Source organism: Strix uralensis, chromosome 3 (assembly GCF_047716275.1).
Source record: "Strix uralensis isolate ZFMK-TIS-50842 chromosome 3, bStrUra1, whole genome shotgun sequence".
Classification (NCBI taxonomy): domain Eukaryota; kingdom Metazoa; phylum Chordata; class Aves; order Strigiformes; family Strigidae; genus Strix; species Strix uralensis.
In genome coordinates this window covers 50,979,021-50,994,123 of record NC_133974.1, presented here as the reverse complement: position 1 = coordinate 50,994,123, position 15,103 = coordinate 50,979,021, and the positions used below count along the sequence as shown (strand labels likewise).

At 39.6% G+C, this 15,103-nt stretch overlaps 1 protein-coding gene across 3 annotated transcripts in view; it reads left to right on the top strand.

Moving 5' to 3' along the window:
- The window catches only part of PDSS2 (decaprenyl diphosphate synthase subunit 2), a 125,892-nt gene that overhangs the window by 83,111 nt on the left and 27,678 nt on the right, over positions 1 to 15,103 (top strand). For 2 of the 3 annotated variants that reach the window (XM_074862219.1, XM_074862217.1), the window contains one exon: positions 13,670 to 13,744. The exons of the other annotated variant lie outside the window; for it this stretch is intronic. In XM_074862219.1, coding sequence (XP_074718320.1) covers positions 13,670 to 13,744 — 75 coding nt within the window. The remainder of the gene's footprint in view (positions 1 to 13,669; positions 13,745 to 15,103) is intronic. 3 annotated transcript variants of the gene reach the window in all.

The window sequence follows — 15,103 nt, the reverse complement described above, 5'->3', positions numbered from 1 at the left end:
AATACAGAAAACTAAAGCTGATGATAAAACCATATTCAAATCATGTATATATTTTTAAGTATTCTTAACTCTTCACCTCTGCTCATGTGTCTATTTCCTTTTTCTTCCCTGATATAAGCTACTGTTAGAGATGAGTACCTTTAAAATGATCAGCTCACAGAGCAGCTAGGTGACAGTGAGGCATGAAGTTGCTAAGAAGCGGAGATCAGATTAGATTAAGGGACCCAAGTTATGAAGTTTGATAGTGAAGTTGAGAGAAAAAAAAAATGGAGAAAAACAACCTTCAAAACTTTGTCTAGAAAGCAGGATAAAGAGCTTTTCTGAAGTATGTTACCATGTGAAGCTCAAGGGCAGCCTTGGCTGCAGTGACCATGAAATGGTGGAGTTCAAGATCCTTAGGGCAGCGAAAAGGGCACACAGGAAGCTCACTACCCTGGACTTCAGGAGAGCAGACTTGGGCCTCTTCAGGGATCAGCTTGGTAAAGTAGCATGGGATAAAGCCCTGGAAGGAAGAGGGGACAAGAAAGCTGGTTAATATTCAAGGATCACCTCCTCCAAGTTCAGGAGTGATGCATCCTGACAAAGAGGAAGTCAGGTAAGACCACCAGAAGGCCTGCATGGATGAACAAGGAGCTCCTGGACAAACTCAAACACAAAAAAGCAAGCCTACAAAGGGTGGAAGCAAGGACAGGTAGCCTGGGAGGAATACAGGGAACTGTCCAGGTAGCCAAGGATCAGGTTAGGAAGGCCAAAGTCCTGATAGAATTAAATCTGGCCAGGGACATCAAGGGCAACAAGAAAAGCTTCTATAAGTATGTTGGTGATAAAAGGATGAATAGGGAAAATGTGGACCCTCTGGAAGGAAGCAGGAGACCTGGTTACCCAGGATATGGAGAAGGCTGAGGTGCTCAGTGACTGTTTTGCCTCAGTTTTCAACAGCAAGGGCTCCAGCCACACCGCCCAAGGGACAGAAGGCAAAGGCGGGGGGACTGGGAGAACGAAGAACTACCCAACGTAGAAGATCAGGTTCAAGAACCTGAAGGTGCACAAGTCCATGGGACCTGATGAGATGCATCCATGGGTCCAGAGGGAAGTGTTGGGTGAAGTAGCCAAGCCACTATCCATCATGTTTCAGAAGCTGTGGCAGTCCAGTGAAGTTCCCGCTGACTGGAAAAAGGGAAACATAACCCCCACTTTTAAAAAGGGAAAAAAGGAAGACACAGGGAACTACAGGCCAGTTACTCGCCTCTGTGCCCAGCAATATCATCCTCCTGGAAACTATGCTAGTGCACATGGAAAATAAGGAGGTGATTGGTGACAGCCAAGATGGCTTCACTAAGGGCAAATCATGCCTGACAAATTGGTGGCCTCCTGTGACAGGGTTACAGCGTTGGTGGATAAGGGAAGAGCAAGTGATGTCATCTACCTGGACTTGTGCAAAGCTTTTGACACTGTCCTGCATGACATCTTTGTCTCTAAATTGGAGAGACATGGATTTGACAGATGGATCACTCAGTGGATAAGGAATGGGCTGGATGGTCGCACTCAAAGAGCTGCAGTCGGCAGCTTCATGTCCAAGTGGAGAGCAGTGGCAAGTGCCGTTCCTCAGGGGTCGATGTTGGGACTGGCACTTTTTAACATCTTTGTCAGAGACACGGACAGTGGGATTGAGTGCACCCTCAGCAAGTTTGCCAACAACACCAAGCTGTGTGGTGCAGTTGACACACTGGAGGGAAGGGAGATGCCATCCAGAGGGATCTTGACAGGCTGGAGAGGTGGGCCCGTGCAAACCTCATGAAGTTCAACAAGGCCAAGTGCAAGGTCCTGCATACAGGTCAGGGCACTCCCAAGCACAAATACAGGCTGGGCAATGATGGATTGAGAGCAGCCCTGCAGAGAAGGACTTGGGGGTAGTAGTGGATGGAAAACTGACTATGAGCCAGCAATGTGCATTTGCAGCCCAGAAAGCCAACCGTATCCTGGGCTGCATCAAGAGAAGTGTGGTCAGCAGGTCGAGGGAGGTGATTCTCCCCCTGTATTCCACTCTTGTGAGACCCCACCTGGAGTTCTGTGTCCAGCTCTGGGGACCCCAGTGTAAGAAAGGCATGGACCTAGTTGAGCAGGTCCAGAGGAGAGCCACGAAGATGAAGAGGGGACTGGAGCACCTTCCCTATGAGGACAGGCTGAGAGAGTTGGGGTTGTTCAGACTGGAGAAGAGAAGGCTCCAGGGAGACCTTATAGCAGCCTTCCAGTACTTCAAGGGGGCCCACAGGAAAGATGGGGAGGGACTCTTTATCAGGGAGTGTAGGGATAGGATGAGGAGTAACAGTTTTAAACTGAAAGAGGGTAGAATTAGATGAGATAGAAGGAAGAAAATTTTTACTGTGAGGGTAGTGAGACATAGGAACAGGTTGCCCAGAGCAGTTGTGGCTGCTTCTCCCTGGAAGTGTTCAAGGCCAGGTTGGTTGGGGCTTTGAGGAACCTGATCTAGTGGAAGGTGTTCCTGCCCCTGGCAGGGGGGTTGGAACTAGATGATCTTTAAGGTCCCTTCCAGCCCAAACCATTCTATGAACCTATGTCTGTCTCACTGTATTTTTCCCCTGAGGCACTGTTTGATGTTGGCATACTGGACTAGATAGGCAGTAGGATAGAATCATAGAATAGTATCTATATTACTGGGTATTTTTATTTTAATTTAGTATTTAAACTTCCACAAGGGCATGTCTCAAACCTGGACACTACTGAAAACTGTAGATAAGCTCTAAAGAGCTCTGAACTGATTTATGGAAAAGTACACTTAAGGAGCACTTTAATCTGTGTAATGGGGGAGAAGAAAACCAAGGAAGAATTGTAATGTTTTTGAACTTTTAACCTGATATGAGATGATAGATGACAACATAGCCGTCATGACTAAAGCTCTTCTTTGGTCAACCCTAAATAAGCAATTCCGTATCTTAAAATATTGAGACATGTACTCAATATTAGCATACAATTTAACATAGATTTTACTGGAGAATGCAAACACACTTTCAGTACTAAGAAATACATCATTATGAATGATATGTAATTATGAATCAATTCTTAGGAAAACTGTTATTTGTTTTAATAATTATTTTTAGTGTGCACCAAAATTTACAAATTTGCATCCACTTCTGAGAGGTGAATTTGGTTTTAGTTTATCTCAAAGGAAAACGTAAAAGAGATTGTATTTCAAACAACTTTTATGTCCATTTAATGGTTATGTATTGTTTTTTCTGCCCAATGTTCTCAAACACTGGATTTTACGCAGGAAGATTTCTTTACTAAAGTTTTGTTGACAGTCCTGTGAAGTTCCTTTGGTAGCAAAAAGGCACTCTTCATAATTGTTGATGAAAGTATTTAAGCATTAGGGGGGAAAAAATCCTGTATGTTGCGGATAAAAGATTAAAATCTCTTGGAATAAGTACTTGGTAATCACATTTTTCCCATACTACTGCCTTAAAACTTTTCTCTAGCATTTCTATGGTCATTAGAGGTAACAGTTCTTGTGGTGATGACGATAAAATTATAGAATGATGGTAGTGAATCTCCTAATTACTGCATTGTCCTCTTCCCATTGCTCCTTTCCATGCTTGTGTCAGTGGAACAGTTCCTTAACAAGTGCATCATTTGCCTTTGTCTTCAAGAAGTAAATTTATAGCCCCTAAAATAACACCTGAGCAAATGAAGCATTCACTTTTCTGAATCTTTTACAGATTTTTTTTTCTGTTTCACTTTTGCTCTCTATAACTGCTAATATAGTTAAATATTTGTAAAATTCATTACCTTAATGACTGTGGTTATGTATTTCAAAAGTAATCTTTTGGAAAAGTTAAATTAGAGGATTAGGTGACATGGCTTATTAGCTTATTAATTTAATTGAAATTCTAAAAATTAGACTTAATCTATAATTGTGGTAATAGGTTAGAAACAGTCTTCGTTTTGATTTGTAAGAGTTCTGTTGCATTGCAATGAATGTTGGTTTTGAGATTACAGCTGCTTAACTCTGTTTTGATTCCTAATGTGTGCATTCCTCAAATAGGTCTATCCTTTACCTTAGTGGCCTTTTGCACCTGTACTGCTTTTTAAAGCTAATGCTTGTGTTAGGCTTTCCCAAAGCCAGACTCCACTGGGGTTAGTATAGATCTGTATTGAAAGAGCTTATTTTTCTGTGGTTCTTGGCCATAGCACTGCTGGCAAATTTTATGTTTCGATTTCAATCTGTTTTCTGTTCTCCCACTTCTGCATGAAAAAACAGTTTTGAAAAAAAAAGGAAAAAAGTGATTTCTGCCACTTCCCTTATGGACGTTATGACCTACAAGGCACTGGTTGTAACAGAATGACTGCTGCAGATCATGAAAGGACTGAGATTGAAACTGGTATCAAAATACGTAGTTGTAGGTATCACTGTGAATTGTCAAGTCTAAGATTGAAACTCTTTCCCAAAAATACACTGCAAGAATATTTTGAAAGCATTGAGGCATGGAGCTATCGAACAGGATTGTGAGTGTTTGAGATTCTGTCTCAATGCTATGTTGACTGAGCAAGTAACAGTCTCAGGAAAAAGTTATCTGCTCAGTTCTGATGAATTTTCAATAGACTACTAAAGATTTTCATACTGGTTTGCACAAAGTCCACTTAATGTTCCTGCCTCTGAATCATCTCACTAACAAGTTCCTCAGCTTGCATCTGAATTTGCCTTCCTCGTAGTAGCAATCAGACGTGTCTTACTGCTTCTCTGGTGTGCCCAGCAGACCAGTCTATGTTTACTGCTTGAGTAAATACCTACCATTATTCCAGGTAAATATTCTCCTTGGAGGTAAATCCCACAGCTACTTTTAACACGTGGTTGAGTAGTTCTTTTTCTGATAGAAATGTATCCTCGTTCTAATTAACAAAATGGTCTAGTAAATACTAATATGCTATCTATATGTGAAAGAGGGAGGACTTTTCAGAGGTGACTTTTGAGTATCAATGAAGAAGAAAGTGAAAACTAATTTGAAGAAACTGATGAAAAACCTGATTTTGCTGAGAGGAAAGTCAGAGGTCATTTAAGATCTCAAGATAATCACTATACCTGGGAAATGTGTTCTGGGTAGTTGAGGTAGCAGTGTCTGTCCCTCTGTTGTTTGGTCCCTTAATGAATGCCACTGAGTTGGCAGTTGTCTAGTGGTGAAGACAAAGAGCTTAGGAATCAAAAATATTTTCAGGCTTTGAGATATATATATATATATATATGCGCATATATATATGTGTGTGTGATATATATATGCATATATATGTGTGTGTGTGTATATAAAAATCAATTTAATTGAATGTTAAGGCCAAATTATGGAAGAAAGGTTCTTATTTTTTTAAAAGACAAAACCCCTTACACTTCAAAGAAGAAATTGCCTTTCAAAGATTTGAGGCAAACATTAAAAAGTGGCTATATTTGATATTTCCTTAACTGTTAACAAGAAACTGTATCCAAGATGTTGATCACTGCCAGAATATGTAGGAAATGGATATTCAAAAGAAAACAAAATTTATTCTAAGAAGTTGAAGTAATGAAAACTTGTGGGTATGTGATGTTTTATTCTGCATGAGATGCACACTGCGAGAAAGGACTCTCAAGAGCCAGCAGTTCTGCTGCTCCATTCACCACTAACTTGGAATAGGTATTGGCACTGTCTGGGTTTCTTAAAGCAGAGATGTTCATTACAGCTCTTTCTTTCACAGCCATGAATAATCATCATGGGGGAATTCATTGCTAAATAGTTTTAGCTCATACACAAATTAAAAAATGAAAATGAATTTTCATAAAGTTGTGGAAGGTGATGTCCTCCATGAGTGATACTTGCAATGCCAACTTCATTCTTTTTATAGCTGAAGCAGTGGAAGATCAGAAGTTCTGTTTTCTTGGCTTTATTTAAAGTCTGTTTCTTAAACATAATAAGATTCATATTGAGAGTGCATAGTAGGATAAGGAGCAATCAAATCTTTCTGGTGAAATACTGTCTTAATATTATCTCAAACAGCCTTTTTCTTTTGAGTGGGGACTTAATACATATGAACATCCATCTTTGGGTGGGTGGGAACTTAGGACATATTTGGTTCTAGAGGTGGTCTTTCATGACGAGGTGGTCTTTCATGACGAGGTGGTTAATAAACATTTTTGCAGAAGGACTGGAGGTCAGTATATAGTCAGCTGTCCATCTGGAGAACACCTTCAACAGAGAATACACTTTTAAAAAGTGAAAATAGATTTTTGTGATGATTCAGTTGCAATTCAGAGCTGTTAGCAATAGCGATAAGAATCTAAGATTTGTCTGGATGGCCTTTCTCAGTCTCCCAAGAACTTAACTATTCATAAAAGGGAAATCTGTTCCCAGAACAATTAGTAAACTTAACCCTTCCGTAAAAGAGTATTTGGCACCAGCTTGTAGCCTTGGTTTTATTATTTCAAAGATGAGAAAAGTTATTACTGGTGCTGCAGATATAAGTATGCAAAATCAGCTGTGGTCCTCCTCCACCAGCCACTGGTATCACAGAATGGTTGAGGTTGCAGGGGACCTCTTGAGATCATCAAGTCCACACTCCCTGCTCAGGCAGGGTCAGCTAGAGCAGGTTGCCCAGGACCATGTCCAGATGGCTTTTAAATATCTCCACAGGTGAAGACTTCACAACCTCTTTGGGCAACCTGTTCCACTGTTTGATGCCCTCACAGTAAAGTGTTTTCATGTGTCCAAATGGAATCTCATGTTTTAATTTGTGCCCATTGCCTCATCCTGTCAGTAAGCACCTCTGAGAAGAATTTGGCTCCCTCTGCTTCATTTCTACCCAGCGGGTGTTTATACACATTGTACCACTAGAAGAGGTTAAAAGATAGGTGTCTTGTATATAGGGTGATAGATGTATTATTATTACACGCTGGAGGGAAGGGATGACATCCAGAGGGACCTTCACAGGCTGGAGAGGTGGGCCCGTGCAAACCTCATGAAGTTCAACAAGGCCAAGCGCAAGGTCCTGCATACAGGTCAGGGCACTCCCAAGCACAAATACAGGCTGGGCAATGAGTGGATTGAGAGCAGCCCTGCAGAGAAGGACTTGGGGGTAGTAGTGGATGGAAAACTGACTATGAGCCAGCAATGTGCATTTGCAGCCCAGAAAGCCAACCGTATCCTGGGCTGCATCAAGAGAAGTGTGGTCAGCAGGTCGAGGGAGGTGATTCTCCCCCTGTATTCCACTCTTGTGAGACCCCACCTGGAGTTCTGTGTCCAGCTCTGGGGACCCCAGTGTAAAAAAGGCATGGACCTAGTTGAGCAGGTCCAGAGGGGGGGCCACAAAGATGAAGAGGGGACTGGAGCACCTTCCCTATGAGGACAGGCTGAGAGAGTTGGGGTTGTTCAGCCTGGAGAAGAGAAGGCTCCGGGGAGACCTTATAGCAGCCTTCCAGTACTTCAAGGGGGCCTACAGGAAAGATGGGGAGGGACTCTTTATCAGGGAGTGTAGGGATAGGACGAGGAGTAACAGTTTTAAACTGAAAGAGGGTAGAATTAGATGAGATAGAAGGAAGAAAATTTTTACTGTGAGGGTAGTGAGACATAGGAACAGGTTGCCCTGAGCAGTTGTGGCTGCTTCTCCCTGGAAGTGTTCAAGGCCAGGTTGGTTGGGGCTTTGAGGAACCTGATCTAGTGGAAGGTGTTCCTGCCCCTGGCAGGGGGGTTGGAACTAGATGATCTTTAAGGTCCTTTCCAGCCCAAACCATTCTATGATTCTATATATATCCCCCCCCCCTCTTTTTGCACTGCTGTATAGCTCATCTTTAAAATTAACCTTCCCAGGGTCAAATTTTTAGTAAGAATGTCTTTACACCTGGCGTGGCTTCAGTGCAATAATATAGTATAATGCATAAAATTATACCAGTTATGTAGGTGAGTTAATTGTATTTTTAAACAAAACGCTGAGATATTTCACATCTTGTTGCCTAGCAAGAAAGTTGAATCTTTTGATGGACTGGAACTGGACGTTAATATTAGTGTTTTGAAATTCAGCAGCATTTCACTTGGAGTCTAGAATCTGACTGCTGCTGCTCCTGGTACAGTGGATTGTTGATTTGCTGGTTTAACAAACATCTGCAGCTTCGTTTAGTTGATTCCATCTGTCGGTTACTAAATGGCATTTACTACTGATTCACATTTATTCAGATACAGTCTATGCAAAGTAGTTAATACCACTTATAATTTCTGTCAACTTGGAGCTGATCAGGTTTTTTTTAATTCAGTTTAATCAACAATCAAACCAATTCCAAACCCATTCTACAGATAGTGTTGATCGGCATAAAAAGGGTAATTTAACACTTGAAAATCCTTAAGGTAGACTGACCTTAAGGTAGGTATTTGACAATACTAACAATATTCAAATGGACTGCTGCTGATTATGTTGAAGGATTTTTTTTATGTCTAGGAAGTACCTTTTTATCAAGTAGTGGGTTTGGGTGATGTGTTTACATTCCACATTGTATTTTACTACTAATTCAACATTAAGAGAGTGAAGAAAACCATAAATGTGTTTTCCACGAGCATTTAAAACTTGCTAGAATGCAAGTCACTGTGAAGAGTCCTTTCTGTGTGTTTCAACTAAGAGAGGGACAGCTTCAAAAAAATAGTAAAGCTCAAGATGATTTCAAATAGTAAATCCAATAGGATTCAATAAACTTTACATTAAAAAATAATTCTGTAGACTGGCACACTTAGTTACCTGTATGACTAATGATGTTTGAGGAGATTACCAAGAAAGAAAATTGAATTACAGTGTTCTTGGAACTCCTTAGAGTTTTTGCTCCCTTTCTTTAGGTATTATTGAACAATCAAAATCCAATTTCATCTGTTTACAGAGTTTCTTTTTAGCTTCCTAGTGTTGCAGTGTTTCTGCGTCAAATGCAGGAGAATATTTAATTTTAAGAACTTTCTGTGGAATTTTAAAGTGTAGAAATATTTCCAAAAATTGACACTTGTTTGGGGAGGGAAGTCAAATGCAAGTCGAAGGAACTTCTATCTGTATATTTAATGTTTCCTGACTATCTAATTTTCTTCTTTACTTGTATTGGAGGAGTCTTGCTACATTTTCAAGTCTACGAATCAGCAGCAAGGAGTAGGGTCTGTCATAGCAGATGTGTGAGGAAAGGATATTGTTTCAACACTAAGAAAGGAAGGAATTACTCGTGGTCCTTCTTGAAAGGAATTTGGCAAAGCTGAGGAAGTTTGTCAAATAGAAATAGGGAAGGATGAGGAACGAAGATGTATCCATTGCTGTTTTCGTCCTAGTGCTGTTTCCTGTCTTCCCACAAGAGCTTCATCCTTTCCCTGATGTTCCCCTTGAAAATATCCAGTAGAATCTGGAGAGACACTGTATTACTACTCTGAAATAACGTGGTCTGTGTAATCAATTCCACTTCAGCTGCTGAATTTAAAATAAAACTACCACACATTGAATGGAGCTCAAATTCATTCCTTTTTATAAACTAGAATGAAATACAGGGAAAAAATACATATGCGGTGTTATATTGCAGTGAACTTTAAACAAAATATTTCAAAGACAAGTAAAGGGAGCAAAGTGCCTGAGTTGCTAAACTGATGGCAGCAATGTTGTCTTTCCATCCAGGGTGTTTAGAAATCTCGTGAAGGTTGAGTGCGGCCGAGAATCCATTCTTTTTACTGTGCTTGAGGGAGTCTGAATCATATCTACTATCTTCAAAGAAAGTTCTACTTAGGTGTCTTATATTCTGTGATTTCCCTGCAGTCCGTCTAGCTCTAAGGTTTCACTTTAATTAAAAGACACCTCTGTTTTTTATAGACAGAGCTGGATTTCTCAGAGTGGTCAACTGCAGGCAAGAACTGGGCTGCTATACCCATGACAGACAGCCCTATTCTGGTCATCATGTATGCAGAATGCTTTGGAAATTCTTGAACTCTGAATTATTTTGTAGATGGGTCCTCAATAAACCCCCTGAAAGATTTTGTCTGATTTCAGGAAAAGGAGGGAGGAAATTCAATGTGTGGTTGGTTGAACGTCCCGAGTAATTTTCTGAACCGCTAAGAAAATTACCACCATTTTGTTTTATTTCATCAATCAATATTTAGAAAATCTGAGCTTGAGAAACTAAATTCAAAGTAAATTTAAAGAAGGGCTTGAAGGGCTAAAGCTGTGCATTTTTTGACAAATAAATTACTGTACCAGACAAGGGTGAATTAATTTTCACCAAACTTCTGATCTTCAAACCTACAGAGCTCTTCTGGGATTGACACATAGCACAGTCGTCTGGACTCTTTCATATTTGCATAAATCAGAGAGGTCAGAGCATGAATTTTATCTTGCTTTGGAATCAGCAATCACGTGCTTGTGTTCAGAATTTACACCATGTTATACACTTAGTTTACCTAGATAGCAGGAGAGATTTTAGCTTTAACAGTCCATCTCTTTTTCCTATGTTTGTCCTAAATTTATGGCCTTTGTGTTGACCTTTTAAAAGCAGAAGAGATCACATCTCTACAGAAAGTGTTGAAGTTAAACCTCCTTAAGAAAAAAACAACCAAAAAACCACTGGCAGAACTGCTGCAGAACATGTCTTTAAAGGGTGTGAAATTATTTGCATGTCCACTTTCACCTACAAGTAATGGGTCATCCCCTGGGCTGGTCCTAGCTATGTGGATGCTCCAGGGGAGCAGGCAACACAATGCTTTGGAAGATGCTGATGCAGAGTGGAAAATGAAAAATAGAGTTGAAGTTTGTTTTATCTCAATAGAATGTTACTGTTAATTGTCTCAAGTACCTAAGAGAGACCAGGCTTCTCAAAAATGTGTAGACGGATGGAAAAATAGTAGGAAGAGAGATTGAGTAGTCTACCTTTGGTGTCTTTTGAGACACTGTTGTTTTCAAGCACTAATTCTGGCAATCCTTTCTTCCCTTTCCCTCTCTTTGAACTTGTTTAAAACGGAGCTGAACCTTCAAATGAGAAGAAAAGTAATTGAGAGCACTTGATTTTTCATCTACCTTTCCTGCTCTTCAAACTTCCTTCTCAGAAATGTCAGCAACTGTAACAGGGCACTGGTCAAGCAGAAAGGCACTGATGAAAATAGCGATGACTTGGATACTGTTTTCTGTTCTTCCATGAAGCATGATCTGGGGGAGAATCAGTTCCCTGCCACTGTTTTCCCCTTATATAAAACAGGAGGGAATAAATTTTACAAAGGGTGTTGATTGCTTTCCAATTTTCTGATGAAAAGTGCTGCACAAGAACTAGTCAGTGTGTCACTGACTGCATGAGTACTACTGAATCTGTAATAATTTTTCTTCCTCTATGTCAGTTTGGGATGCAGAGGAAAATTACCTGGTTTCCTCATTTCTCATTGCTTTCCCCAGCGCTCAGGACCCCAGGCCACTGATGTTAAGCAGCAGATGCTTTTCGTAGATCGGATTAAGGGTTGATGAAGACACAGAGCCTCATGCAAGCATCCCACTGTGCTCTTGAAACTGGAATTTCATTCCTGGTAGTGATCTGTATGGCCTTGCATTTACCTTAGAAAAATATTTACACAAAAAAAAAAAAAGGTATTTGGAAAGAAGGGAGCTAATAATAATACTAAATTCTTGCTAACATACAGTGTTCAGTATGTCACTAAAGGCCTAGTGGTATTTAATATATGGATTCTTCTAAATAGTGGATGTGTAATTCTCCTAAGATGTTTTATAAACTGTAAGAGGAAGAGGTACAATTGTTCACAAATGTTTCACAGAGATTGTTTTAAGTCAGTTAAAATTGCCTTTGAGAGTAGAGTTGCACTAAAAAGGGAGAGGAGAGATGGAAAAAAGAAACCCCAAAACAGGGTCCTGCTCAGTCTAGAGTTTCAGGCGAGAGAGGAAAAGGTCTAGTTATCCAGAGCCAGCTGCATTGTTAAAAGTTCATACTATCACTTTGACATTTAGAGTAGGACTCGGTGTCTTTGTAAATTCCTCTTCGTATTACCAGTGTAGGTCTCTGAGCTCAGACCATTTCACAAACCATAACATTTTTTAGTGAGTGATTGATCTGTATTATGTGTCCTAGCCATCAGAAGAATCTTGGGATGTTGCTTGTATAAACTGTAATACAATCTGATCCTGGGCATTTAGTTACAGACTTTCATAGACCTATTGGCGATACTCAGTCCTCCTGGATTTGGGAATAAGGCTTATCTGATACCTTTAAAAAAAAAAAGGGGGGGGGGGGGTGAAGAAAAAAAAAAAAGCCCCTCATTTTGTCTGTTCCCCACTTAAATAACTCAACACATCTGGTAACACTGTAGGATCATTGTCCTTTCAGTTCCTTTGCAGCTCATATTGCTACAATATTTCTTCAGTATCAAGTTTCGTAAAGGGCAATGTGATTTTTTTTTTTTTTTAATTTTTGTAGGCTGTTTTTATAGGTCTTGCAAATTAACCCATATGCATTGCAAGAAAAAACATGACTTTTAATCAGCACCATTTCTAAAGTTAGCGCTTGCTTTGTGTATATGAATATGTATATGAACCAGTGTTTAAAAAAAAGAAAATACACAACCTTTCTACTAGTACTCAAAACTAGCATACAAATGTGTTTTTATTATCAAATAAAGTATGCCTAAATGTTAAAATATCTTTCTGTTAGGGGTTTTATCATTTGACTTCTTGTCTTCAGTTACAAGAATGATAAAAATTGAAACTAAATCTTTTAATTCAATAAGAACTATGTTGAATTTTAGGAAGCAAAAAGAGGAATCAGATATAGGCTTATATGCATAGGAAATTAAACATTCAAGAAATTAAAACTTTGTGAGCAACTAAAGGGGTAGCCTTAAGGTGTACTTATTTGAAATGCCTGCATTTAATTTTACAATAAATCTGAGTATTTTGTTCCAATTAAGACAGTTCATGTGCACAACTTTAAATTGTACAGTAGTTCCAGGGAGACTATGGACTGCTTGTTTTACATTCTGGATCAAGTTCAGATTTTTAGGCTTCGCTTGAATAAAATAAAAAGTCTGAACCCTGAAGATAATACAGATTGATAAATCTGATTTAAACATTCCCGTGTTGCAGACTTTCAGTGTATGTGGTACAGCTGAGCCTCAGGCCATGCACTAAATACATCCACAGTGCATTCCCAGGGTACCCGAATACCAAATGATCACATTTGAAAGGTTACCTTTCTATGGATTCTGACTTTTCTGTATTAGCCATGAAGATTAGAATTTTAACAGCTCCCAATGAGAGGTATTGTGAAGTATTTACTTGGCAGGAAAAAAACAAAACAAAACAAAGCCCAGATGAGGTACTGTCTCATATTCATGAACTGGGATTTATTAGTTCTGTGAACGTCCTTGTGAGAATACACTCCATAGTTCACACTTTAGGAAAAAAAAGTCTTGTTTTTCATTTGTATTAACTTAAAACTTTGATAGAAGAGTTACTGTAGTAGAGGTTTTAGCAGAGAGACAGGATCATGATTGTGTAGAATATATCCCAGTAAATCCTGCAGACTTTCACAACTAGCTTTCTGCAAGGAAAGTTATAACCATTTATCTCTCTGGAAATCTGGCAGTAGCTTTGTTAGTAAATTTGGTGATAGAGATTTTCTCCTTTTCTTTTACAGGTTGTGGAACTCATTTCAAGTGCTATTGGTGACTTAGTTCAAGGTATATATTATGAAAACTCAAAATCACCTGAGGTAAGAATTTCAGTAGTTTTATATACCCAAGAAGTTTGGTGATATTAATGTGTGACTACAATAAATATGATTACTTTCTCATCTGTTTAAAAGGAGGGGGGGGGGAGGAAGAGAATTAGCTGCAGTCCTAGTGAGTTTCAGCAGTAACATCATTATGACACCTGTGAACTCTGATGGAAGTTTCTAGAAATGCTCAAGGAGGGACTATTTTATTTCTGTGAGTGCTTAATAAAATAATACCGTGTGTCATTACCAGGAGCTCTACACATGTCTTATTACAGGCTTTCCAAACACTTCCAGAGGTTTGTAGTCAAGGTTCTGTTAGAGTCATTTATTACAATGTTGTCAACACCATTAATATTTTCATGTTAAATCTCCCATTTCTAAGTTCAAAGTTGTTTACAAAATGCTTCATTCCACACTGATATCAAGTCCTTTCTTCTTCTGAGTGTTTACACTTTGATAGTATAAACATGAGGTTTGTCTTGAAGCGATAAGAGTGTAGCACTGTACTCCTCTCCACCAAAAGTCACTGTGCACACGTTGCAGGAATCAGCAAGGGCAAAGACAGTGGCTGCCAGCATTTCACACCAAGTAATCTATTTTTTCAAGGGCAGTTATGAAGGTACTGTTTGGCAAGAACTGTAATGAAAATTGGTCCAGTTAGATCTAGGTATTTTTGTCTTTACTAGAATATTTAAGGAAACTTGTAGGGACACTTCTTGAAGTAGGCTTGCTTGGCCAGGGTGTTGGAGCAAAAACGAGTTCTTTCCTTCATTTGCTGTGAGTATATCTTAACACATGCAAAAGACTGATAATTTAAAGTTGCCATGATGTCTACAGGTTTTATGATAGCAAGTTTTCACTGTATGGGAATGATGAGCAGTGTGTATATGTGAATATCTGTCTTGAAATCCACTGATGTAGATAGATTTACTTATAGTGACCTTGTCTCACATGCCTAGTTTGCCTCAGAGACCTGAATCTTAACATTCAGTAGGTAAAATGACTTGACAATTGCAGAAATACATTAATTCATTTATATTTGTTGTGTATTTAGACTGCAGCTCTGGTTTACTATTGCTGTGTTGTAGTAGGTAGCAAAACTAATAGCTTAGTGGAAGCCCTGATTGCATGGGTTACCACTACAGTAGATACCTGCACTGATGGTTCTGCACTAACCAAACCAGAGTGGGCGAGCAGAGGGTGCCACCAGCTAACAGCGGCTGGGACCTGCAGGGTGCTGCTGCGCCCAGCGGCTCCGCGGGTCAGTATCTGTCTCCTACACTGCAGCAGCAAGGGCATGTTACTAAAACTAACCTCTTCTACGCTTATCCCTTTCACTTTGATTGAAACCAG